The sequence below is a fragment of the Mustela nivalis genome (assembly GCF_964662115.1).
Source record: "Mustela nivalis genome assembly, chromosome: 10".
Taxonomy (NCBI): Eukaryota; Metazoa; Chordata; class Mammalia; order Carnivora; family Mustelidae; genus Mustela; species Mustela nivalis.
In genome coordinates, this window is record NC_139029.1 from 22970648 (window position 1) to 22996381 (window position 25734).

General features: G+C 54.7%; 4 protein-coding genes across 15 annotated transcripts; 2 read left to right on the forward strand and 2 right to left on the reverse strand.

Annotated features, from left to right (window-relative positions):
- Positions 1-52: 52 nt before the first annotated feature.
- On the forward strand, positions 53-6169 carry DCDC2B (doublecortin domain containing 2B). Of its 5 annotated transcripts, none has more exons than XM_082685704.1 (9): positions 53-700; positions 1628-1679; positions 2127-2203; positions 2449-2580; positions 2877-3023; positions 3140-3179; positions 3680-3911; positions 4292-4395; positions 4651-6169. In XM_082685704.1, exons 1-9 carry the CDS (start codon positions 432-434, stop codon positions 5020-5022), a joined length of 1425 nt encoding a protein of 474 aa, XP_082541830.1. In that variant the 5' UTR covers positions 53-431; the 3' UTR covers positions 5023-6169. The 5 variants fall into 5 exon arrangements, with proteins under 5 accessions (XP_082541830.1, XP_082541832.1, XP_082541828.1 ...); XM_082685706.1 differs by having other exon boundaries at positions 3776-3911; XM_082685702.1 differs by having other exon boundaries at positions 2877-3179.
- On the reverse strand, positions 5044-11601 carry TMEM234 (transmembrane protein 234). Of its 2 annotated transcripts, none has more exons than XM_082685790.1 (5): positions 11499-11601; positions 11073-11224; positions 10181-10247; positions 6035-6127; positions 5044-5758 (listed from the first exon to the last, which is right to left on the reverse strand). In XM_082685790.1, the coding sequence occupies exons 1-5, from the start codon at positions 11512-11514 to the stop codon at positions 5664-5666; spliced, it is 423 nt and encodes a 140-aa protein (XP_082541916.1). In that variant the 5' UTR covers positions 11515-11601; the 3' UTR covers positions 5044-5663. The 2 variants fall into 2 exon arrangements, with proteins under 2 accessions (XP_082541916.1, XP_082541917.1); XM_082685791.1 differs by having other exon boundaries at positions 11073-11219; positions 11499-11541.
- On the forward strand, positions 11513-19023 carry EIF3I (eukaryotic translation initiation factor 3 subunit I; the record flags this gene model as incomplete). Its single annotated transcript, XM_082685766.1, is given in 13 exon segments — positions 11513-11527; positions 11529-11585; positions 11587-11637; positions 11731-11823; positions 12890-12977; positions 13288-13353; positions 14303-14452; positions 14545-14672; positions 17239-17349; positions 17470-17559; positions 17857-17930; positions 18618-18710; positions 18849-19023. Coding segments are annotated over 13 exon segments (1098 nt in total). The 3' UTR covers positions 18931-19023.
- LOC309841941 (myotubularin-related protein 9-like) lies at positions 11941-25631 on the reverse strand (the record flags this gene model as incomplete). 7 transcript variants are annotated; one of them, XM_082685667.1, is made up of 11 exons in its annotated part: positions 11941-11990; positions 19307-19402; positions 19486-19637; positions 21371-21591; positions 21674-21815; positions 21976-22137; positions 23523-23749; positions 24264-24437; positions 24552-24677; positions 24915-25023; positions 25201-25631. In XM_082685667.1, 11 exons carry the CDS (start codon positions 25629-25631, stop codon positions 11956-11958), a joined length of 1875 nt encoding a protein of 624 aa, XP_082541793.1. In that variant the 3' UTR covers positions 11941-11955. The 7 variants fall into 7 exon arrangements, 6 of the variants coding, with proteins under 6 accessions (XP_082541793.1, XP_082541794.1, XP_082541797.1 ...); XM_082685668.1 differs by lacking the exon at positions 11941-11990 and adding an exon at positions 13342-13405; XM_082685669.1 differs by lacking the exon at positions 11941-11990 and adding an exon at positions 18264-18353.
- Positions 25632-25734: the final 103 nt, after the last annotated feature.

Here is a 25734-nt window from a genome sequence, read left to right on the forward strand (position 1 = left end):
TGCTGGCATGCGGCATCTTCCCCGGGGTAGGCTGGGAGCCACAGTCCAGGAGGCAGATGGGCCATCCTTGAGATCAGTCCCCAAAGCTGATCATCCTTTGAGCTCAGCCCTTGGGCTGCGGAGTGGCAGGGAGCTTCTGGGGCTCTTCCCTCTATCGGATTAGAACATCTGTGCTTCGGTGCGTTCTCCACCACTTTCTCACTGAGGCCCGCGGTCTTCCAGTGTAGTGATCAGAGCCCCCCAGCTCCCAGGGAGGCCCCACCAAGGGCCGAGGGCCGGCTGTATGAGACCCTGAAGGCCAACACGTGCTCCTGCAGTCTCTCTTCCTTTCTTGGTGAAGGTTTGGGCAGGACGCCACTTCTGACTGGCACTGCTCCCAGCCTGCCTCAGGTGCCTGGCAACGGCTCCGCGTCTCCTGCTGAGGACACACGATGGCGGGTGGTAGCAATCCAGCAGCCAAGAGGGTGGTGATATACCGGAACGGGGACCCCTTCTCCCCAGGTCGCCAGCTGGTGGTGAGCCAACGCCGCTTCCCCACCCTGGAGACCTTCCTCCGCGAGGTGACCTCGACTGTGCAGGCCCCGGTGGCTGTGCGGGCCCTCTATACGCCTCGGGGTGGCCACCCTATCACAGACCTGGCCGACCTGCAGAACGGAGGGCAGTATGTGGCTGCTGGCTTCGAAAGATTCCGCAAGCTGAGGTGAGTGGCCCAGGGCAGGTCGTATTCGGTTGTTTTCGTGCTCAGTGGTTGCTGCATGTGCAGGCATCACGCATGTTCCCTTCTGGAAGGCAGCAGCCCCATGCAGGGCGCGGTCTTATCCCCACTCTTTAGAAGGGGAAATCAAGACAGGCTGAGTAACCTGCCTCAGAGTCCGCACGTCACAAATAGCGGAGCCACAGCTCTGGGCGAAGCAGGACATCGATGTTTATGCCCATCACAGTCAGGACCAGCCTGCAAGAATGTTCTGCAGGTGGAGCCCCTTTTTTCCAAAGGCTCTTGATTGGTTCCTCTACCACCACCATCACCAAACGCTAACTCCATCCCTCACTTCCTCCCTGCTGTGATCAAGCATCCTGTGCTCTCCCTTGCCGGGGTCATCCTCCTCTGTGGAGTGCAGTCATGCCTTCCAAGATGGGAGAAGAATTTTGAGTATCTGAGCTTCCAACTCAGATCTGGCTTCCAGGTGCTACTCAGCTGTCCCCTGGCGTTCCTTGTGATAGCGTAAGGAGCGAGGGGTGGGAAGCCAGAGAGACTTAGAATCCCGGCTCTGTCACTTACTTCCGTGTTATTGTAGGCTCGTAACTTTCTCCATCTCACAGAAAATGAGATAAAACCTCATGAATGAGAGAATTTCTGAGCTACAATATGATGCTGAGTGAATTAGTTTCTCTTGACCCTTAACCTTAATGGCTTGTGTCTGAGCCCCGTGTCCAGATAGTCTGCCGGACGCCAGGCCCTCAGGCAGGTTCAAGCGCCAGTATCTGTTTCTGGACAGATGTCTTTTGAGACTATCCAGGTGGGAAGGAACACCTGGTAAGCTGCACCCTAGACCCTCACTCTAGCAGCTACCAGTGGGGTACGGTCCCAGGCTCCCCCAGATGACCTGTAACCCTTCTGTCCTTATAGCTATTTACCCCCCGGACAGAAGGATCCAGGTGGGAAGAGCAGCAGACTACCAGTGAGTCTGGGGGAGGCTGGGCTCCAGCCCCCTGTCTTCTTAACCCTCTTGGGATTGCCCCCCAATTTGCCCCCCTGGGAAGCCAAGGGTTCTGGAAACAACAGGATCTGTCAGGTCCATGAGGGGGGACACTCTCCACATCCACTCTGGAGCCAGATGCTACCCTCCCTGGGGAACAGGGTTTCAAGACTACCCCTTGCTCCTCACTCAGCCTGTTACTTTATCTCCAGGTTGTGGTCCCCCAAAGGAAAGAAGCTGTAAAACATATGAGGGCAAAGGGATGGGCAGAATGTGACTTTGGAGAGGTAGAAGTTTCCTTTGGTGAAAGGTGGGATCCATCCCGTCCCTCCTCGCCCCCTCCTTCACTCATCCTACCGCTTGGACTGCCCCAACCGTAGCCAAAGGCCTCAACTCTCTCCTGATCTGAGGGCCTGACTTCGGTTTCAGGGTCCTCCCGTGACTCACCACCCAGGAGATGGGACCCTTGGACCGCGACCACTTGCACGTTCCCCCTGCTATATTCGGTGAGTGTCAGTGTTGGGGAGCAGAAACAGATTTTGTTTCAGTAAGACCAAGAAAATGTGGGTGGGTTTGTTCCAGGAGCCCCTGGTCACTGGTGGGGATAGAAAAAGTACCAGCATGCTTGATGGGTGAAAACAGACCAATGCCCCTGTTCTTAGACCTTCTCTGGGCCTGTGCTGCCCTTCTTTCTCTCATGTGTGGGGCGTTCTGGGGTCTCTTCTCCTTACCAGACTGCTCTTTGTTTCAGTGTGTTCAGGAATGGCGACCTGGTAAGTCCCCCATTTAGCCTGAAGTTGCCCCAGGCTGCTGGCAAGGACTGGGAAGCCGTGTTGAAGCTCCTGACTGAGAAGGCCAAACTGCGGGCCGGGGCTGTGTGCAAGTGAGTGCGGGCCCCCGGGGAGACCCCCGGGGGGAGGCCCACGGGGCCATGGAGGGAGGCTCCCTGCTGATTTTGGCTGTCCTTGTGCTTCCCCAAATGGGACTTCCTTCTGTGCCACAGGGAGGGGTCCCTCCACTGAACCTCTGGAGCAGGGTAGAGCCGAGGTGACTGGCCCAGATTTCCGGAGGGTCAGCAGCCAATGGGTACCTTGGAGTAGCTGCGCCCAGCCCGTTGTAGTCTGCCGAGTATGCAGAGGCATCTTGTCCACCAGCCTTTACCCACTATGTCTCCCCCAGACTCTACACCCTGGAGGGGCTCCCACTGTCAGCAAGAGACGCTCTGATGCATGGCCATTATTATGTGGCGGTTGGAGAGGAGGAATTCAAGGCCCTCCCCTATCTGGAGTTGCTGGTGCCCAGCCCCTCTCTGCCCAGGGGCTGCTGGTATGGACGTGTGAGGTGGCGGAGGTGGGGGGTGGTGGGCAGCAGGGTAAAGCAGAGGAAGCCACCCAGATCACATGCCTGCTCTGCTTACCACAAGCCCTTTTTCTTCATTGCAGGCAACCCCCAGACCCAAAGTCTAAGCCCCACAAGCCGCAGGTAGGTGATGGGGGAGGCCATGCAAGGCAGGACAGAGGGGTGACTGGCTGGCCTCTCCTCCAGCTCAGGCTCTCACCACACGCCTTGTGGAACAGAGGTTACATTCCTGTTTCCCGGAGGAGACAGGTTCACAGGCGTGAAGTCAGCTGTTCAGGGTGACACAGGTCTTGAGTGGCAAGGGCCAAACTAGAAGCTGGTGTAAGAGACAGCTCAACTCAGCTCGACAAAGACCTGTGGACTCTGCTGACCAGGCAGGCCACTGGGAGAGCAAACTGGCCTCTGGCTTAGTGGGGCCCAGCTCCCCAGCTGATCCCAGGCCTGAGCCCTCCGAGAAATGAGCCACTGAGCACTGGGCGGGAGTTGGGGGACACGGCCTGGCTTCACTGGGCTTCTTGGGTGCCAGGCACCAGCAGCTCTGTCCCTGGATGAGGCAGCCTGATGGGAAGAGGGAGCCGGGGGGGAGGACACAGGCTGTGAAGACAGATGGCATCTCTCCCAAGCTCCCACAAGCACCCGGGGCATTCAAGCTTGGCCTGGCAGGAGAGAAGACAAGAACAATCATCACCCACAGTCCAAGCCCAGTATGCCCTCTACAGGCCCAGGGCCACAGGGCGCAGGTGCCCCAGCCCTCTCCAAAGGAGCCAAGCCCCACTGAGCCATCTGCCTTCTATGCCAGACCCCAGCAGGCCATTCAGCCAAGCAGCAGGCTCCCCACGCTCTCGTTTCCATCAGGTAAGGGGACCCTGGGCCCTTCTCACCCATCCTCTGACAGTGACAAAGAATGGCCCCTGCTGTTGTGGGAGAGGTCTATGGGGGCAGAATGCCCAGGGGCAGAGCTGGCCTTGACTTCAGCTTAGATCCTTCCTGCTGCCCCATGGGCACACATCATCCCTGACTGCCGCGGAAGGAGCTGGCAATATGAAACAAGGCCCAGGGAGACTTGAGGGTGGGATTTGGAAGGGATGGGAGCCAAAGGCCTGCCTCGGAGCTACCTTGCTAGCCTCCAAGGTAGTCTGGACTGTGGAGCAAGGCTCAGGGGAGGGGAAGGGGCTGGGAGAGAAGAGCAAGGGCTCCTCGGGCTGGGCGTCCGCTGACACCGCCTCCTCCAACAGGAGGCAAGGGAGTGTATGAGGCTCCCCACCCGAGGAAGGAGGCCGCAGGGGCCCAGGAAGTGGCAGATGATGAAGACACCTGCACGGAGGAACCCTTGGATCAGGTGGGCAGGGGCCGGAAGCAGTCTGTTGGTTCAGGGGCTAAGAGCTGGAATGGCAGCCCGGGGTCCCAGGAGAGCTTCCCCTTGGGACTGTGAGCCGATCTAACTCTCCAAGCCCAACCTCCTACCTGGTTAAGCGAGAGGGCAGATCTGAAGTTGTAAAGTCTCTTCCTTTCCACGCTTCAGAAACTTCAGCCGAGGGTGGAGGCAACAAGGGGTGCTAATGCTCTGGTCCGTTTGGTTTTTTGCCTCCTCCAGAGGACAGCACAGATGGTGGATGAGGCCCTGGGCCTGGAAAAGCAGCCTGGGGCTGGGGCAGCAGTCTCAGCCTCAACCCCGTCTCTGCCATCCTGGGAGTCAGCAGCTCCGGCCAGGAACTGGGGCGGCCACTCTGCAGCCTGTTCCAGGGGACCCAGCACCGCCCCTGGGCTCACAGGATACCTGGCAGCCCCCTCAGCTCCACCCCACTCTTCTGCTCCTAAATCTACAGCCCGATCTTCTCTTTCTTCTGAGCTGGGCAGCCCTAGCCATGGAGGCCATGTTCCCAAGGGGTTCTCCAGCCAGAGACAGGAGGAGCGCGCTGAGCTTGGGGGAGAGGCTACAACCATGGGAGCAGGTGTGCTGTGCTAGAAGAGTACTCGCTGTCCTCCATCCATTCCGTGCCGATTTATTTGAGGCTACCCCTCACCAGTCACCATGACACATGGCAGAAGTGACGCCGGGCGGGGGCCCCAGGCTGTCTGTCTGAGGGGGGCAGGCGGTTGAGGGCTCCCACCCACCTCCTAGGTGGGCCAAGCCAGGCCACAGGCTGCTTGTGTCCTCTACACCTGCCATTCTGTTGTCCCTTCTTCCCCTTGGGTCCCCGCCTCAGCCAGCCAAGGCCGCTGACAGCCCTGATGCCTCCTGTTTGCATCTCGCTCAGCTGGTGGCTGTCTCCACACTGTCCGTGGACCCTGCTGCTGGAACAGTCTGGATCAGGCTGTAGTGACAGTGACTGGGCTGGGGGCCTAACACGACAGCACCGGGAGAGCTGCTGTGGCAGAGGGGTTGCTGGGGAGGTATGAGGTCTCTGGTGGCAAATCCAAGCAGCCGAACAGCTCTTTCACTGCAGTTCTCCTGCGAGAGCCACCTCGAGGTAGCTACCAGCCCCGTAAGAGGTGAGGCGTCGAGGCTCAGAGTGGGAGGTGCTGGGTCCGTCTGCTTCCCTGGCTGCACCTCCCGGCTCAGGGGCTTCCTGGACACAACAGGGCTGGAGGGTGGCGTGGGTCCCCTCAAAGGGCAGACAGCTGCTCCTGGGTCTTGCTTACAGAGCTCGTGACGCAGAGTGCAATCCCCACCACGGTGAGCACCATACCTGTGAATGCTCCTGCGGGGACAGGCAGAAATCAAGGGACTGAACCCAGCCATGCTCGGAGGAGCTGGTGCAGGGCTGAGGGACCAGTGCAGAGGGAGTCTATCCCCGGAATGCCCAGGTGAAGGGAACTCGGATGGCCATAAGGAAGCAGGAGAGCTGCCGAGGAAAGGGGACGGATGGGGAAAGACCCTCCTCGCTCCTGCCCATAGGAGCTGGCTCTGGGGAAGGACTAATTGGGGTAGAAGGGCCCAAGGAGTGCCTACCCACACTTGCAGTGGCCTGACTTACCTTTTCCACCGATATCCTCTCCGAGGAACTTCCCGACAATCAGTGTGAAGACAATGGCCAGAGAGTTACTGATGGGCACGGCTAGGGTCAGATCTGAATGATCAGAATAAAAAAAATCTCTGAGATGCCCCAAAACTATCTTTCTTTGTTTTCTTTTCTTTCTTTCTTTTTTTTTTTTTTTTAAGATTTTATTTATTTGACAGAGAGAGACACACTGAGAGAGGGAGTGCAAGCAGGGGGAGTGGGAGAGGGAGAAGCAGGCTTCCCGGTGAGTAGGGAGCCCAAATGAGGGGCTTGATCCCAGGACCCTGGGACCATGACCTGAGCCGAAGGCAGATGCTTAATGACTTAGCCACCCAGGTGCCCCCAAAAATTATCTTTCTAGGCACAAAACACATTTTATCAAGACAGCCTGTTAAAAAAAGAAAAATAGGTATCTCATTTTCCTGATGAAACTGCAGCAAAGCTCAGGATTCCAACCATGTTTCCTGACTCTCAATTCTATGCTCCCTCCACTCCTGCACAAAGACCCAAACTATAAGGTGGTCTGGGACCACCCTGGTTTGTGGCTAAGGATGAGGTCTTTGCACTCAAAGAGCTCCTGAGATCACAAGAATATTGGGGCAGATAGGCCCCAAAGCCAAGAGGATGCAGTAGATGAATGCAACAGCGCAGCCACCATTTATTAAGTGCCACCTGTGTACACATCTTCAGTGTTCACAACAGCACCGTGAAAAGAGCATTATCACTGTGTGTAAAGGAAACAAAAGCTCCAAGAAGACACGTACATTGAGGCAAATCGAGGACTTAAACCAAGGGCTGCTTGACTCCAAAGCCTATATCCTGATTGAACTAAGGGAAGATGGACAAACAAAACAGCCCGTGAAGCACATCTGATTCTGTTTCAGCTCGGGCTCGAAACACGGAGCCTGAGGGAAGGCAGGTACATTTTCAGGATAGGCCCCAAAGGGTTGGGCCTTAGGTAGGGGACAGCCCAGGATCGGTCCCTTACTTTTGAAGTTCTGAGGGACTGATTCCCAATAGACAAACCTGAAAGACTAATCTAGTTAACCGGGTTAGCTTAAAATGTGTTATGCTTAAATTCTGTACACTTAAAAATTGGGGGGGGGGGGCAGGGACACCTGCGTGGCTCAGTCAGTTAAGCATCTGCCTTCAGCTTGGGTCATAATCCCAGAATCCTGGGATCGAGTCCCATGTCCAGCTCCTTGCTCAGTGGGGAGCCTGCTTCTCTCTCCATCTGCTGCTCCCCTTGCTTGTGCACACACACTCTCGCTCTCTGACAAATGAATAAAAAACTTACAAAAAATAAAAAGAGAGATAGAGCCAGAGACCAAGAGCAGGTGGTGGAATGGCAGAGGGAGAAGCAGACGTGCTGCTGAGCAGGGAGCCTGACTTGGGGCTCAATCCCAGGACCCCAGGATCATGACCCGAGCTGAAGGCAGAGGCTTAACCCAAACTGAGCCACCCAGGTGCCCCCACCTTTTTAACTTTTTAAGAAGATAGGGGTACCTGGGTGGCTCAGTGGGTAAAACCTCTGCCTTTGGCTCAGGTCAAGATCCCAGGGTTTTGGGATCAAGCCCCACATCGGGCTCTCTGCTTAGCGGGGAGCCTGCTTCCTCCCCTCTCTCTCTCTGCCTGCCTCCCGGCCTACTTGTGATCTCTGTCTGTCAAATAAATAAATAAAGTCTTAAAAAAAAAAAAACTTTTTAAGAAGATAGGGGCGCCTGGCTGGCTCAGTCAGTAGAGCATGTGACTCTTGATCTCAGGGTTATGAGTTCAGGTTCCACATTGGCTGTAAAGCTTGCTTTAAAAAAAAAAAAAAAAACAAAACCTTCTAAGAAGATAGACCTCATATTAAGTGTTCTTACCACACACACATACCAAAAAAAGAGAAGTACCAATCAGACACTGAATTACTTGAATATGACAAGACTAAGAGGAAGAACTGTCCTACTTCTCATCCCCTGAAGAGTCTCCACCACAGCTGGGACTTCGCATCCAAGAAACTGACCACAACTCCTACCTACTCAGAGCTGCTCCCTTGGGCTTACACCCCTTCCATGGCATGACTGCTAAAGACTGGTCCGTGACAGCAGATGGGGAAAGGAAGTAGCGGGGGCAGTGGAAGAGCAGGGGTCCCCATGTGACCTTGGTGAGGTCTTCATTCACTGTACCCTACACCAGTGCTAGCAAGGTGAGAGCATCTCCGTACCACAGGGCTGCTGTACAGTGAAACCGTCATTATGTCTAGTCCCTGGCTGAGTATATACATCCTTGATAAAGTGGCCACTGTAGCTGATTATTGTCACAGGCAGATGCTAAAGGATGGAGGTGGGGCAGACGATGACATAACAGGACCCGAATCTTGCCATTTGGTAAAGGGCTAAGTGTAGTCAGCTGGCCAGAGCATTCAGCATTCTTGGGCAGCAGCTTTCAAACTTTCTTTTCTTTTTCCAAGCTTTATTTTAAGTTTTATTTAAGTAATCTCCACATCCAACATGAGGTCTGAACTCATGACCCTGAGATCAAGAGTCGTGTGCTCTACTGATCAAGCCAGCCAGGTGCCCCCAAAACTTTCTTTTAAATGATGCCTTATGAGAAACCCCAAATGCAAAAGAGAGAAAAGTGGAGTGCCTCTAGTTGAAGCTAAGGGGGCAGCTCTGAAGGTTGGCCTGTCTCTTCACCCTCCCATGGCCTCCAAGGGGTGCCCTCAGAGCTCTCAGGGACCCAGACTCCCCTCAAGTTCCCGGGGTGCTTGGCTGAGATTCCAGGAGAGATGAAACCACAGAAGGGAGACTTCTCATAGTAAACCTCAAGAGCATTAACTTTAAGTAATATATGGCTTCAAATCCTTTTGCATTGACATGCTTGGGACCTTGGAGGAGGGAAGTAAGTTGTCCCAAATTCTTTAACTTCATCTCCTACATGGAGATCATCAGGTCTGCTCTGTAGTGCCATGATGAGAATCAAATACAGGCCTGCCTCATTTTATTGCACTTCTCTCTCTCTTTTTTAAAGATCAATTGGTTTATTTATTTTAGAACGTAGTGGGGAAGGGGCAGAAGGAGAGGGAGAGAGTCCCAGGCAGACTGCGCTGAGCACGAGCCTAATGCGGGGCTCAATCTCACAACCCTGAGATCACGACCTGAGCCAAAACCAAGGGTTTAGATGCTTAACCAACTACACAACAAACACACCCACTTGCTTTTTTTATTTTTATTTTAAGGTTTTATTCATTTATTTGACAGAAAAAGAGAGAGAGAGCACAAGCAGGAGGAGCGGCAGGCAGGTGGAAAGGGAGAAGGAGGCTCCCCTCTGAGCAGCGAGCCCCATGTGGGGCTTCATCTGGGACCTTGGGATCATGACCTGAGCCAAAGACAGCTGCTTAACCGACTGAGCCACCATGGTGCCCCTTTGTTTTTATTTTATTTCTAAGTAAACCCTGTGCTCGAACTTATGCTCCTGAGATCAACAGTTGCAATGTCTACCAAATGAGCCAGCTGGGCCCTACTAAACATAAATTTTATATGCACTGGGAAGCCAAAAAAAATTCATTTGATCTGCTCTGCAACATTTGTTGTTCTGCAGTAGTGTGGAACCAAACCTGTAGTATCTCCGTGGTACAGCTACAAAGTGTGTAAAACTCCCACAGTATCTGACACAACAGAGGACAGTCAACAATCATGGAGGAAGGAAACATATGCTTGCTGAGATCCTATAGGGTACACCAGCTACTCGGCTAGACGCTTCCTATACACTGAATGTAATTTCACAGTGCTACAAAAACCATCCTGTAAAACCAACACTCAAACAAGAGACTCGTTCAAGGTCAGGCAGGTGGCACACCGTGGAAGCAAGGGTCAAGGCCAGCTGCCGGCACAGCAAATGAACCATCCCTCTTCCTCCGCTGCTGCACAGTACTGCCAGGCTTCAAACCAACCCCAGTGCCTGGCAGCATACTTATAAACAGCCCCCAAATGCTCAGAAAAGAGGGTGCAAAGAGGGAATCACAGATGGTGGGGTCTCCTTCACTTGTGGGAACAGGGTGTTTCAGGCCCCCTCCCCAAGTGACTCTTCCAGGTGGCCTCCACCACTGAGCACAGTAGTTCTAAGTCAGAGACCCACCTGTTGACGCCAAGGTGAGGTAGTAGAGAAGGGAGCCACACTGGTTTAGGAAAAAGGGCATCAAGTACTGGAAACAGAAGAAATCCGCATCAGTATGATGCTTGAGTGAGAAGCACTGACTTCTTTGAGCTTCTAGATACACACTTCCTTGGAGGAAGCTCCAAGGAAGCATCCTTACAGCTATAAGGGTCCAGAGAGTGGTTAACCTTCTAAAAAGGACCCTTCCAGAGCCAGCAGCAAGTTACTGACTGAACTCCATGTCTCCGCCTTGAATGCCTCTCCCTCTGCCCTGCTAGTTCCCATCCCCCCCAATCCTGCAAGACTCTGAATGCCAATGTTACTCCCTCAAAGAAGCATTCCCATAGGCTCCTAGGTCCAGCCTCTCTCCTGTGAACTCAGGAAGCACTTAATCTGTACATCTCTCACAGCCTTAGCCCTGAGAGGTGGTTGTGTCTCTGTCTTGTCTTTCCCACTAGCTTAGACTGGCAGCACTGGGGTCAGAGGTAGTTCTCCATATCCTTCCTTAACCTCCCACTCCAGGGTCAATTTAAGCCCCAAGTCCTCACTAGGAAGGTCTGTTGGAGGGATCACCATAATAAAATATTAGTAATACCAGCCATAGATAGAACACTAATTATGTACTGGACCCAATGTTAAGTGCTCTAGGTGCCTCACCTCACTGAATCTTCACAACTGCCCTATGAGGTGGTTACCATTAACATTCCCCTTTTGCAAATGATGAAACTGAGGCTCAAGGAGGAAAACTGACTCTTCCAAGAGCTTCCAGAGAGTAAGCTGGTGGGGAGCAGATTCTGACCCAGACTCGTTTGACTCCAGAGACCAAATTTTTAGCAGCTATGTTCGTTCGAGAAAGGGGTCATACACGACACACCTCAGTATTCAAGAAGAGGGTCTTCATCTCCTGCAACAACTGCCGAGCCCAGGTCCGCTCACGAACCTGCTGCAGGCGAGAGGAGGCCCGCTTCAGCAGCGGCTGTGTGCCACCCCACAAGGCGGCCACCAGCACCAGAGCCAGCACCTGTCCTGGATGGAGAAGCGAGTAACCCTCACCTCCAAAAAAACGGCCGCTCGCCGGGCCTGGTCGTGCTCGAGCCTCCCCTCCCCTCCCCAGCCAGCCGCCCCCACATCCCTCCCCCGCTTTTCGACGCCCCGGGTGGGACTGGCGGGTAGGACAGACCCCGGGAGGCCGGAGTTTGGGGTTCGGGCAGGGGTCAAGGTCAGGTGGTGGAGAGGGAGGGGGAAATGTACTCCTGGCAAGGTTTGGGAAGCCCCTAGAGGGGCGGGGCCGCCTACCCACCTAGAGACGCCGCCATGGCAACGCCGGTCCCCGTCCACTTCCGGAAACGAAGGGGCGGAGACCCACAATCCGGAAGTGGCGCCAAAGCCTCTTCCGGTCCTTCTCACGTTGCTTCTTTCCTCTCGTCAGCGCCGGGATGGTGAGTTCCCCTAAGTTGGGTTGTTAACTTGGGGGTCTGGGACTGGGGTGGGGGCCGATCCTTGGCCCTGACACACCTGTCCTATCCCCACAGAAGCCGATCCTGCTGCAAGGCCATGAGCGATCCATTACGCAGATTAAGTACAACCGCGAGGGAGACCTCCTCTTCACCGTGGCCAAAGACCCTGTGAGCGTTGGCAGAGGGCGGGCCGGCGGGACCTTGGCGGGGGTGGGGGGGCGACGGGAGGGGGCGAGTTCATTCTGCCAGGGCGACAGGTGCACAAGCCCGTTTTGCCGGGAGTAGGTGGGCGAGAGCATTCTATCGGGAAAGACGCTGTTGTTGATAGGAATGGCCTGGAGGAAAAAAGCAGGAGACCATTAAGGAAGGGGAACGGGGACGAGAGTGACTATTCTTCCAGGGTCGGGGAACAGACCACCTCTAGAAGGGGAAGGCTGATCCGTGGGCTGTGAGGGGCAACAGAGGACTGCTTTACTGGAGGTGTCCCTGGTCTCATTTCAGTAGGCCGTTCTGGGCCCCATCCTGCTTTTCACAGAGTGCCAACAGTCCCTCACAGTACTGCCTTTTGAGACACTTCCCTATGGAAGACATTAACTTTAGTAGCTAAAAGTGGGGGTTTGGAAGCCAGCAGACGCGACTTGAATCCTGACCCCTGCATCCGAGTAGCAGTGTGACTTTGAGCATGTCATTTAACCTTTCTAAACGTGGTTTCCTTTTTTATAAATTATGGGTACTAATAGTACCTCCCTCGTGGGGTTGTCTTCAGGGTTAAATGAGATTATTCAACTAAGGAGCTGAGCATATAGTAAGTACCGCATGCATATTAATGGAGAGTTGTTAGTCACTTATATTTTAAATTCCTTAGACATCATTTTATTGAAGCCTCACAGATACCCTTTGAAGAAGGCATTATTGTTGTGTTCATTTTACAGACAGGAAGATAAGTTCAGAGGAGAGAAGCAGTGTAGTTGAGGGTTTCGGGAAGGACCAGGACAATGGCATGGAGAAGTTTTTGCAAGCCTCCTGACTCCCCTGCCACTTAACTGCAGGAAAGAGGAAAATCCAGAAGTTGTTCTTTTTATCAGCAAGCTGCTGTTTCCCAAGAGATGAGTAGGAGAGGGCAAAATCTAGCCGGGCTGGAGGCTGCTGAGGGTTCCTGGGGAACCTCCAAGGAGGAGGCTGTTGCTCTGCCTGGGATGTTTACCACCTGTCACACTGTCTTTGACTCCTCCAGATTGTCAATGTGTGGTACTCTGTGAACGGTGAGAGGCTGGGCACTTACATGGGCCATACTGGAGCTGTGTGGTGTGTAGATGCTGACTGTATCCTTGTCTTTGCTCTGAGTCTGGGCTCCCGGGGTCTGCCAGCAACGGAGAGGCTGCCAACTTGGAGTTGGGAATTTGGGATGCTATTGTGGGTCTTGGGAATGATGCCTACCTCCTAATCCCTGGTTCATTCACTGCTTGGGGGAGCATTCAGGACAAGTGCCAGTTCTAGATGAGGAGATTAGAATGCTCTGAGGTGAAGAGGAAGAAAGGCTGTCTGGGGCTGAATGAGGAGGTGAGTCCGTTGGTTTTCCAGGAGGACAAGGGCTCAGGTGAACTCGGTCATGTTTCTTAACACCCTCGTCAGGGGACACCAAACATGTTCTCACCGGCTCAGCTGATAACAGCTGTCGTCTCTGGGACTGTGAAACAGGTAAGTCTGGAACATTTGCTTTTTCACCAGACAGTGAGGACCCACAGTATACCTGTTTAGGCGAACAGGTTTTGGGGAAACAAAGATAAATCCAGAGATGCCTCCTGTTGTAAGGAATGAGAAAGAGACAAGGAGAGGAAAAGACCAGAAAAGAGGCAGTACAGTAAGCTAGAAGGCCCATGAGAGAAAGCACTGAGCTCTGTGGAAGGCTAGAAGGAGGCAGCTGACTGCCTGGAACAGGACAGGAACAACCCGGCAAAGTTTCCCAAGGTAAATGTCATATGAGCTGAGGCTTAAAGGATGAGAAAGAGGCACCACTTTGGCACATTCTGGAATGAACGCATGGCAAAGTGTCCTGTCCAAGTCATCTGATCTGATGGGAGCTCTTGCTTCTTGGGGGATGAAATAGACAGTCAGGAGAGAAGATGAGGCAGGCTAGGGTCCGAATAGGCCTCAAATTTCAGTCTCAAGGGCTTGGCTTTGTTCCGTAGGACTAGGCATGCTGTGGAGGTCCCTGAGCAGGGAAGAGTGTGTTTCATTTTGGTGAGCTCAGGTAGCAGTGGGGAATATTGGAAGAACAGACCAAAGACACGGGAGCCTATTAAGCTGCCCCATCTAGCAAATATTTACTGGGCACCCAGTTCTGTGCTGGGTTGCTGCTGGGTTCTGGGGACACGCAGAGAAAGGAGAGCAGATCCTTGTGTTGGAGAAACGCATTCTGAGGAGAAGACAGAGGTATTACAGGCACTAGGAGCAATGCCCGAGCAACCGGATGTCTGAGGAAAGATGGTGGGGCGGAAGTTAAAAATCTTGAGCTGAAGCATAGTGAGGAGGAGGTGGTGGTGGGTTACAGTCCCTAGAGCTGGAGACACAGCGGATAGGAAGATAGAGAGTGTCCTCCCCTCGATGCTGTCGGGCAAGGGGTAGCCCAGACTCTGCCTGTCCCCAGGGAAGCAGCTGGCCCTCCTCAAGACCAATTCGGCTGTCCGCACGTGCGGCTTTGACTTTGGCGGCAATATCATCATGTTCTCCACGGACAAGCAGATGGGCTACCAGTGCTTCGTGAGCTTCTTTGATTTGCGGGATCCGAGCCAGATCGGTGAGCCTGCGCTGGGGGGGTTGGGACTGTGGCTGGGGTGAGGGGCGCGGCTCCCGAGCCCAGGTCTAGACATCTTCTCCCCCCCGCCACAGACAACAATGAGCCCTACATGAAGATCCCTTGCAACGACTCCAAGATCACCAGTGCTGTTTGGGGACCCCTGGGGGAGTGCATCATCGCAGGCCACGAAGGCGGGGAGCTCAACCAGTATAGCGCCAAGGTGAGGAGGATGCTGTGGGCCGAGCCCAGCAGAATGAGTCCCTTCACAAGACAGTATAGCACAGTAGTGCAGAGCGAGGGCTGGGTTCAAATATAGAGGTCACCACTTTTTAGTTACTTGACGGGACAAGTTACTCCCCTGAGCCCATTTCTCTGTAAAACGTTGCAAGGATTCAGTGACATCAGGCGTTCAAAAACCTTGTCACAGAGTACTTGGGATATGCTCAGAGTGATCACAAGGAAGCCTTTTGCCTGCCACCACTGGGTGCCAAGCCTGGTGCTGGGCTCTGAGGACAAAGACCTGACTCAGACGTGGGCCCTGCCCCCGGGGGACAGACTGGCAGACAGCTGGCACGGGAGCCGGGCTGTGAGTTCTGCCACCGTAGAGGTCTCAGCCAAGTACAGAGAGTGCCCTCGGTCACAGAGACGGTGGCCCGGACATCAACGCTGGAGAATAAATGGAGCTTCAGGCAGGAAGAGAAGAGAGTCTGGCGTTGTTGGGACACAGTATTGGGGGAAGTGGATAGTGACTAAATTTTTTTTTTTTTTTTGAGTGCTGGAAGGTAAAGAACCACGATTTTCCTTAGGCAATAGGGAATCTTTATTTTTTATAAAAGATTTTATTTATTTGAGAGAGGGAGAGAGGGATTGAGAGAATGAGTGGAGAGGCAGAAGGAGAAGGAGACTCCCCACTGAGCAGGGAGCCCGATGCGAGACTTGATCCCAGGACCCTGAGATCATGACCTGGGCTGAAGGCAGAAGGTGGCTCAGTAGGCTTAACCAACTGAGCCACCCAGGCGCTCCCAGGAGGGAATCTTTAAATGGCGATTGGCAGGAGCGCCTGGGTGGCTCAGTGGGTTAAGCCGCTGCCTTCGGCTGGGGTCATGATCTCAGGGTCCTGGGATTGAGTCCTGCATCGGGCTCTCTGCTCAGCAGGGAGCCTGCTTCCTCCTCTCTCTGCCTGCCTCTCTGCCTACTTGTGATCTCTCTCTGTCAAATAAATAAATAAAACCTTTAAAAAAAAAATGGCGATTGGCAATCAGATTTTTCTCTTTAGAAAGCTTTTGCGGGCTTAGTTCGGAGAATGGACCTGAATGAGGCAGTAGCCCTGGGGATGTGGAGCCCCGGACAGAGTCAAGAGACATTTAGGGGTGACTGATAAGGTGGGGGTAAGGAAAGGGTCAAGCGCGGGCTGTCTTGGATTTGCATCTGGGTGCGTGGGTTCCTGGCCAGTGCTGGCACGTACTACCATAAGGGTTAGTCAGTCACTCAGCAAACACAAAATATAGTCCACTAGGCCCCAGACCTGCCCCAGACCCACCCGCAGGAAGGGAATGGGAACCAAGGTGAAAGGCATACATAATGCTGGGTGCTAGCACATAGTGGAGCTGTTCTGTGCCTTCAGATGCAGTTTTTGAAGTTTTGTGACTGCAAAGCTAGTGCTTACTCCCCGAAATATAGAAGCCAGATAGTCCCTACCATGTCCACACTGATGGAGGAGACAAAAATACATCCTTCTCACAAGTCAGTAAAAATAATTCAGGAAAGGGGCGCCTGGCTGACTCAGTCAGTAGAACATGCGACTTTTGGTCCTGGGGTCGTGAGTTCAAGCCCTGCGATGGGCTTAGAGCTTACTTGAAAACAACAAAAAATAACTGAGGAAAGGGGAAAAAAAACTTCTCTGAAGGTCTCCTGTGTGCGCGGCGCAGTGCCCACAAGGCCTTTTAATCATCTAACCAATGTCTGCAGGATATAGGCCAGGTTCCGGTCACAACAAAGTCAAATGAGACACAGTCCCAGTATCCCTACGGTGACCCTGGGTGGTGGGCTTTTAGTCCTATTGTTTTCCAGAGAGAGAAATTGAGGTAGCAAGAGGTGCTTCTGAGGGCAGACTCGCAGACTCTGCTCTTTGTGCTGCACAGGCTAGCGGGTGGCTGAGTCGGAAGGGAAGTCAGGAGATGAAGTAGCCCTTTGAGACGATCTAGAAAAAGCTGGACAGGCAGCAGTCTTGGTGGACTGTGACCCCGACCCTGGCCGGGCAGGGGTGAGCACAGGCTTTCTGCGTCTTGCAGGTTGCAGGACCTCCGACAAGTCACATCACCCCTCTGAACCTTACTTTCTGCCTTTGAAAATGGCCTTTAAAAGACCCACTTCATAGGGTCATTGTGAGGATATATGAAGTCAGGTGGTGAACGCATGGCACAGTGCTCGGCGGAGTGTGACCGTTCACAATTTGGGGACTTTGTGTTGAAAGGAGGAGGAAGGGAAAACGGCTCTACCAGCGTAACATGCTGATTAGTTCCTGGGCCTGTAGATTTGTTGCCATTAGCCCGTGTTTTCCTAGCCTGACTAACTGTGTTGATGAAGTGTGTACACATGGGCCAGGTTGGGATGGGGGCTTGGGAGTGGGGGTGAATGTTGTTCAGGGGATACTTGGGCCAACCCGACCCAGACACCCCTGCCCTGCCACCCCTAGCCGGGACAGGGAACTGTATAGAAACCCCAGCGGAGCAGTGGGGCTGGCAGAGCTTGGGACGCCTGGAGCCTCATTCTTCCGCCTTCCTCAGTCTGGAGAAGTCTTGGTGAATGTCAAGGAGCACTCCCGGCAGATCAATGACATCCAGTTATCCAGGGACATGACCATGTTTGTCACTGCCTCCAAGGACAACACGGCCAAGGTGAGCCTGGGCGAGGAGTCTGGGGGTGCTGCTCCTACCCCCTACAAAGCTTTCCTCTTGCCCGGCTTTGCCTCAGAAAGACTCCTGTTACAGACCTCTTCCCCCATTTTCTCTCTCTAGCTCTTTGATTCCACAACTCTTGAACACCAGAAGACTTTCCGGACAGAACGTCCAGTCAACTCAGCTGCCCTCTCTCCCAACTATGACCATGTAAGGGGACCCCACCCAGGCTTCCAGGATCTAGGTGTTCATCTAGCGATTGAGATATGAACTCTTTGGGAAATAGTGTCAGGTAGAGGGGAGATTGCCAAAGCAATGAGCAGGCTGGAAGATAGGGAAGCCACAGAGGGCAGGGCAGGAGGTAGCTGAAGGGTGTGTGTGGGCCCTGCCCTTCGCATCCTCTTGGTCTGATGTCGGAGGTACTAAAATCTCATGGACTGGGGGTAAAAAATGGAAAATGGACTTGCCTGCCCTTTGGGCCCGGGTAGAGTTTCTTCTTCTCCTCAGGTGGTGCTGGGCGGTGGTCAGGAAGCCATGGACGTAACAACCACCTCCACTAGGATTGGCAAGTTTGAAGCCAGGTAAAGAGAGAGGATGGGGCACCTGGGTGGCTCAGTGGGTAAAGTGTCTGCCTTCAGCTTAGGTCATGATCCCAGAGTCTTGGGATCGAGTCCCGCATCGGGCTCTGAGCAGGGAGCCCGCTTCTCCCTCTCCCTCTGCCTGCTGCTCCCCTTGCTTGTGCTCTCCCTCTCTCTCTGTCAAATAAATAAAATATTTAAAAGGAGGGGCTTTTCCAGATTGAAACCCCACGGAGTATCTTTCGTGATGGACACAAACCACATACCTGAGGAGACTTCCTTATTTCATCGCCCACTAGGAGTTACAGCCAGATTTGTGGCCTTCCTGTGACAAGTGTGTAATGCAGCCGCTATGAGCAGGAACTGGGGCTCCCTCTGAGGCCCTGGATCCATCCTCGTATTTCTGGTTTCCTGGTTTCCTCCACTCTGTATTGGGGACAGCAGTAGTAGGCTTCTCTTTTAAAATCGTGCACATTTAGTGCATGAGTTCCTACTCGCTGTATGGCACATAGTAAGGAAGTGTTAGCCAGGCCTGTGGGCGGGGTCCAGTCTTACCTTCCTCTTGTTCTGTTCACATTCATTCTCCCTCATCCCGGTTCCCTACTTTCTGCTTTGCCTCTGGGGAGTGGTACGTCCAACAGGCCTTGGAAGATGGAGAGTGACCTTTCCCTTCCCTCCCCCCTCCTCCAGGTTCTTCCACTTGGCCTTTGAAGAAGAATTTGGAAGAGTCAAGGGTCACTTCGGACCCATCAATAGTGTTGCCTTCCATCCTGATGGCAAGAGGTAGGGTCCTGTGCAGGGAACTGAGCTCACCCTGGGTCTGGTCTCTGGCCCTTTCCTGTGTCCTGCTTCCCGCCCCTGCCGTGCCTGCCTCCCCTCACAGGGGACATCTGACTGGTCCCTGGCTCTGTCTCTCTCCAGCTACAGCAGCGGAGGCGAGGATGGTTACGTCCGCATCCACTACTTTGACCCACAGTACTTTGAATTTGAGTTTGAGGCTTAAGAAGCTTGGATCGCCATCGGGACCTGGAGAAGTTTCTGGGCCAGGGCTCACAGAAAGTTTTGGACTCTGAGAAATAAATTAGTTTGGAAATAAGTGGTTTCTGGTCAGAAATTTTGTGGGGACTGTGTCATCCTTTTCCCTTCTCAGTGACACCCCAGCAAGCTGGTACCATTCACGGACATCTTTATTAGTTAGACCTCCCTACACTACAGACACTTGAAACCTGGAGTCTCGGTATGTTTTGGACTAGGCTGGGTAGCAGGTGCCTTCATCCAACCAAGGTCCAGAGGTGCTGAGGGACCTGGAGAGGTCTTGAATATCTCAGCCACTATCCCAGGAGTCACCAATTAAGGTTGGGGCTTAGAGGTTGGCTCACAATCCTCTGTCTTCTCCTTAGATGCCAGTCTTTGCCACACCTTCTCCCAAGCCACCTGGGAAGGTTCAGGCGGGCGGATCCAGCGCAGAAACAGGCCTGAGGAGGAGGAGGAGGACAGATAAGGAAGCTCAGCAGAGGAGCTAGCTGCCCAGGGGAGGAGGTGGGAGAGGGGGGGTCACCTTGCCAAAGTTGCAGGCTCTGGGGCTCCACAGAGGGCCAGATGGCCAAGGGATTGGGGACGTAGAGTGGGTTCCGGAGTTTCCGTCGCACTTTTGGCTGGTTGAGCCCAGACCACAAGGAGTGGGTTCGAGTCCTCACTTCACACAGGCATCTGTAGGGAGACTCAAGCTATGCCTTCTGGGATTCTGGACTGGGGACCCTGGTTAGGGTGACTGCCACCCTGGGGGCAGTGACAACCTCTCCTTTTTCCTGCAAATGTTCTTGCCAGTCAGTTCCTGGACTGGGCACTGGAATAAAGTAGAACAAGACAAAAGTCCTAGTTGTTCAGGAGATCCATTTAGCTTTGCCTGTTAGCATCGGGGCAGGTAACTAAGAATGGGCCCCATGGCTGGTTCTGTCTGCAGAAAGTCACCAGGTGTCCAAAAGCATGGAAATCCAGGGCCAAGAGCAAGAAAGTGGGAATGGGCCCAAGTGAGTATTGTTGGGTTTCTGTTTTTTTTCTTTTTGAGAAAGGAAAAAGCGTGAGCAGGGGGTGGAGGACAGAGGGAGAGAAAATAAAGCAGACTTCACATCCAGCACGGAGCCCCCTGAGGAGCCCAACATGGGGCTCAATCTCACGACCCCAAGATCAAGACCTGAACCGAAATCAAGAGTCAGATGCTTAACCCACTGAGCTGCCTGGGCTCTCCTGTTTGTTAGTGAATTTTTTAAACTGGTGACAGAGAACAGTGTGGTGGCTGTTCCCACAGCCGACATGGAAAGAAGGGTCTGGAGTGGGGTTAATAGGAGGGCCCTTTGACATTTGGAAAGGCCAAGATAAGAAAGTTTTAGGAGAAAGGCTATATATGGAGGACGGGAGAGGAAAGTACATAAAGATAACGGTTTCTCAGCTGGGTGACCCAGTTGTGGAGTCCGTGAAAACAACCTTGTAGGGTGTGGGGCGGGGTAGGTGTGGGGGTGGCAACAAAAGTGAGGAGAGGACGGGGCCCTCCCTTCCCTCACATCACATTGATGAGCGAAAGACGGCTTTGGGGGGCTTGGGAGCATATGCAACAGGTGAACCAGATTATAAGAACCACTACCGCTGGGGTGCCCACCGTGCTGGAAACTGCGCTGAACACTTCCCATGCTTTAACCTGACTAATTCACATGTCCCCCCCACTCCCATGCCGGCTGCTAGAAGACTCCGTGCTACTGACAGGAAACATGTTTTCCATGATCACCTAGCAGGTGAGTGATGGGAGCCAGAAGTTAAGCCCAAACAATTCGATTCCATTTCCAACCTCTACTCTTGCTTCACTAGAATCAACCCTACAAAGTGGTAGAGAGCCCCAGAAGTGATTTCTTTGGCAGTAACTTTCCCCTTCAGTCCTTGTTTTTTTGTTTGTTTGTTTGTTTTTGTTTTTAAAGTATTTATTTTTTTTTAAGATTTTTATTTATTTATTTGAAAGACAGAGATCACAAGTAGGCAGAAAGGCAGGCAGAGAGAGAGGAAGGGAAGCAGTTCCCCTGCTGAGCAGAGAGCCCGATGCGGGGCTCGATCCCAGGACTCTGGGATCATGACCCGAGCCGAAGGCAGATGCTTTAACCCACGGAGCCACCCAGGCGCCCCTCAGTCCTTGTTTTTAAGCTAGGGGTGCACTGGCTCTTGGATCTGAAGAGAGTGGGTAGGTCTGAAGAATGGGCCTTGGGCCCATTCAAATCTGGGTTTGCAGAAGTTAGGGGGAAGGGTGAGATTTAGAGGCAGGGGAGGAGAGAACATGCAAGAGTTTTCCCCAAAGAGAAACTCAACCAAAAGGGAAAGATGTCCTCTAGGGACCTCAGCGCTAACACAGCCTGGCCTGCGCCTGGCCCCTGACCCACCGTGACAGCCCCTCCGCTCACCTCTCCTTTTCGCTGCTGCAGAGGAAGGTGCCAAAAGGGGAGGCATAGGCGTGCTCAAACAGGGCCAACAGCAGCCCCTCCCCAAACTCCAGCGACAGCGGGAACTGGCGGCCCAACTGCCACACGCAGTCCAGGAAGAGGAGGAAGGTGGGTGCCTCGTGTTTGGGTCGGGCATGGGAGAAGGCCGAGTGGGCACAGCGCAGCTGAAAGGGGTGGCCGGCCTGGGGAGGGGGCAGAGTGATGGGCACAAGGAAGCAGGGTCTCTGGATGAAGGGGCGGGGCTGGGGCTGAGCGGTCACTTACCTGGATCCACTCACGTTCCACCAGCTCCTGGAATCCAGTCATGGTCCGGCTCAAGGGGTCCAGGATGAGCTGGGCCAGCGAAGTCACCAGCAGGGTGTTGTCCATGCCTTCAGCCCCGTGCACCAGGATGCAGGCCTCTTCCCTATGGGCCAGGGCTGTTAACAATGGCCAGTCCTTCCCAGCCTGGGGTGGCCGGGCCAGGAGTCAAATGGATCCATTTCCAGGTTGTCTGTGCTTACTGTGCCCAGGGGTTGAGGGCCTTGCTGTCTGCCCTGTTCTCTGCCTTGTAGCAGGGGGCTTACCTCTCCATGCCCCAGGCTGCTAGGCAGGCGGTGCTCAGGGCCTCTTTCACATGTGCCAGCCAGCGGCAGGCCTCTAGTTGACTGAGCCAGCCATCCATGCTCTTCTCCAGGTCCCCACAGGCTTCCACCAGCCGCACGAAACTCTCCTGTAGGGGCCGTCCCCTGTACAAATGGGAATCTGGTCATTCCATCCCCAACCAAACTCTAGTGAGCACAGCCCGGGAACAAGTGCTCCAGACCAACAAGGCAGACAAAGAGGAACCCATCTGACAAGAGGGACACAGGACCCTTTGGGGAGCCCACCTAATCTCATGGAAATGAGTCTGTATCTTGGAGGACTCCCCAATCTGATGGAGAAGACCCCAGACCCCTTGGGGGAGACCTGGTCTGTTGGGGGGTACCTGGGGAGTGGTCACACAACCCTCCTGGGAAACAATGCCCTGAGAAACCCCCATTCTGATGGACGCATCCCAGTACTGTTGTAGCCCAGTCTGATAGGAGCAACACGGTAGTCCCTGGGGAGTCCCAGTCCAACAATAGAAACACAACCCTCTTAGAATTCTGGTCCCTCTTCCTGCTTCCCAGGAACTGTTCAGCTCAAGATCACCAATGTGACCTCCTGCCCCAAAACCTCATGGAGATTTTTCCAGCCTTGTGTAAAAGCCTGCAATGCACCCCCTCCCACCCCCACCTTTAGGATAAAGTCTAAGCTCATAATCATGGCATTCAAGACCTTTGCTCTGGTCCCTATTCCCCTTTAGCCCCAGCTCTCTCTGCCTCTACCCCACACCCTATGCGTCCACCATTCTGACGTGCCTGCAGCTCCCTGAACAGGGCAAATGACTCGATCCTCAGCTCCTGTGCACTGGCCGTTCCTTCCACCTGGAATGTCCTTCTGCTCTCTGGCCCTTCTTCCTCTTCCAGGTGTCAGCTAAGGCCTCCAGTTCTCAGGGAAACTTTTTTTGCACTCCCTACACACAGGAGAGGGGCACCAGCTTTGTCACACCAAACCCTAACTGCCCTCCTACTGCTGATCCCGCAACCAGGTCTGGGCTGCCCACGGTCTCCGCCTCCGGGCTCAGTCAATGTTGGTTGAATAAAGGAATAAACAGTTTTGTATTCCACTCTCCTCAAAGCACAGAAACTCCCTGAGGACCTGCTCTTGGTACTACCATCGCCTAGATAGACACGGCTGTGCAGGTAGAGCTGCAGGGGAGGGCTGGGACCCATGCAGAGCTGAGGGGTGTGTGTGTGTGTGTGTGGTAAGGCTGTTCCAGGAAGACAAAGACAAGTATCAGTTTAATATAAAGAGATACTTTTTCTTTCCAGGATGAGTTCGGGTGCCTAGAGAGGAATTAGCTCTGTCAGTGGGGGGTGTGCAAGTGGGGATGCTTACCGGACAGGACAGCTACCCAGAAATGCCTAACAGTCCCCAAGGTTCCTGGAAGACATCCCCCCTACTCCTCCTGCCTCCCCCCCCCTACACATACGTATCCCTGAAGAGTCCGGTAGGAGAGCGCCCAGGAGAGGACTGAAAGACCTCTCACCTCTCCAGGGGCCGGTGCAGCCGTTTCCAGCCAGGATAGGCGGCTTTGGCCTCGGTGCCACCCCCAGTCACACGGGCCTGTTTGGCGGCCTGAGCGGAGCGCGTGTCCAGGATGAAGCCCGGGGCTCCAGGGCGAGCTCCCGCCAGCACGGCTCGCAGCAGCTCCTCGTCCTCAGCGCAGCGCCTTTTCTGGGGACCAGTCAGGGGCTGGCTGGAACGTAGCAGCACCTGCGGATGGGCACTCCACTCCAGAAGCCATAGACACCCGCCCCGGCGGGGGACTTCTCTCAGGGAGCCCCTAGGGAAGGTCTACACACTAAGGCGGGTCTCGAGCTGGCAGGGGCGGGCTGGAGGGCAGGGTCCCCTAGTGGCGGAACTCACAAGATGCGGGTCCGGGCTTGGGTGGGGTGTAGCCGAAGGGGAAAGGGACCCTAAGAGTAGACCTTGGGCAGGTCCAGGGTTGACAAAGACCCGACTAGCTTCCAGGGACCCGAACGGCCGGGGGCGGGGCCCAGATTGGCGAAACTCCTCAGCCGGGGAGAGGGGCGGGGTCTGAGTCCGGGGAGGGCGGGCGGAACGGAGGGGGCGGGGCCCGTTGGGGCTGAGGAAGGATGGAGCGCGGCCACAAAGGGCAGGAGCCTGGTCTGCAGGCGCGCGGCGAACTGGCCCGGCCGGTGCAGAAAAGGGCCAAGAAAGGCCGCAGTTGTTCCTAGTGGCGGACTCTGGGGAGGGGCGGGCTCACGGTTCCGCTGGGAGCGTGGTGGTAGCTGAGCACAGGGAAGCGGCCTCCCTGGCGGAAGCGGGCACAGCGCGCCAGGGCATCGTCGTCCACAGCGCGAGGCACGATCACGGCGCGGGGGTAACTGGGGCACAAGCTGAAGTCCTCGTTCACCTCGCTCAGCCTCCAGGCGTTGGTCTGCGGTACAAGCAGAGGGGAAGGCCGGGTTAGGGCACTCCGTGAGCGCCCGGACCTCAAGCCCCTTCCAGGTGTGGCGCTCGCACAACCGCTGGCCCCCACGACCGCACCCACCTCGCGAGCTACTCGCTTGTAGTAGCGTTCGGGTGGGTGGAAGTGCCAGGCGTCGCCCAATCTCAAGCCCCTGGGACGGTAGAAGAACGGAAAGGAAGTGATGACCGATTCCAAGGACGACAGCGCCTGGGGGAGGAAGTCGGAGGATCTGGGCAAAGTCGGAATCGTCTCTCGCGCGCCCTCCCAGCCCCTCCGCTCCGCAGCTCCCTCCTCTGCGCGGACTCCAGACCACCCTGCATCCCTCGCTGTTAGCTGTGTGCCAGGATAACACCGGATGCTGAGTTTCCTCGCGCAGGAGCCCGTTTACTCTCGTCATTACGAAATAGGGATCGCTTAAGGGCTTCAGGAGCACCGTTGGCGCACCTCGATGGAACGGGCGATGTCCAGCGTGGCTTCCACGCCCTCTATGTCCAGCTGCAACACTCGCAGGTCCTTACAGCGCAGCGTGATGGTGCCGGAGTCACCGGAGACCCTGGGGATGGACCGGCTTCGGCTTAGAATCCCCCGCCCCCCACGAGGGGAGGAGAAACGAGTTTATCAGGATTGGACGTAATGCAAGGGGGCACCAGTTCAAACTGCGCTTGCCCTTCCCCCTCCTCTGCAGAGCCGCGAGCTTCGCAACTACGGGGACGCCCCCGCCACGTCTCACCGCTTCTCGATGGAGTCTACACTACGCAACAGCAGAAGCCACAGGTCTGAAGTCCCCTGAGGCCCTGGCGACAGCAGCAGGTGGTGGCCGGTGACGCATAGCGTGCCACGCAGTGGGGGCGCCTCCGGACCTCGCAGCAGCTTGGCTTGGGCCCGGCCGGTGCGGATCAGTTCCAAGAACTCCATTCCGCCCGTAGTGGGCCTGGGGCCCAGCAGAAGGACGGACTCCAGGAGCGTCAGGCGGGGCGAGCGCGCGCTCGGAAAGGGACAGGAACTGGCGGGGCAGCTGGCGACGCCGGCAGGACAGCTGTTAAGGAGGCCCCTTGGAAGAAGCGATCGAACAGTTTCACAGGAATTTCCCCATCCTACTGCCAGCACCTCTGAGCGAGAACCCCAGCCAGACCCTGTTGAGGAAAACTCAATTACATCCATCTGTGAAATGGGGAGAATAATCTTGCTTAAGGCCCTTTATCTCGTGCTTTGGTCTCTGGTGGCACTCAACATTTTTTTTTTAACCTAGGTGCCTTCACTCTCG

What these genes read in the sequence shown, in the direction of transcription:
- DCDC2B (XM_082685702.1), top strand. Translation starts at nt 432, where the DNA reads ATGGCGGGTGGTAGCAATCCAGCAGCCAAGAGGGTGGTGATATACCGG. An exon ending in GAAAGATTCCGCAAGCTGAG is followed by an intron (nt 701 to 1,627) that starts GTGAGTGGCCCA and finishes CTGTCCTTATAG; the next exon opens with CTATTTACCCCCCGGACAGA. An exon ending in GGAAGAGCAGCAGACTACCA is followed by an intron (nt 1,680 to 2,126) that starts GTGAGTCTGGGG and finishes CTTCGGTTTCAG; the next exon opens with GGTCCTCCCGTGACTCACCA.
- TMEM234 (XM_082685790.1), bottom strand. An exon ending in CCCTCTTCTTGAATACTGAG is followed by an intron (nt 10,248 to 11,072) that starts GTGTGTCGTGTA and finishes TTCTGTTTCCAG; the next exon opens with TACTTGATGCCCTTTTTCCT. An exon ending in CCTCACCTTGGCGTCAACAG is followed by an intron (nt 6,128 to 10,180) that starts GTGGGTCTCTGA and finishes CTGATCATTCAG; the next exon opens with ATCTGACCCTAGCCGTGCCC.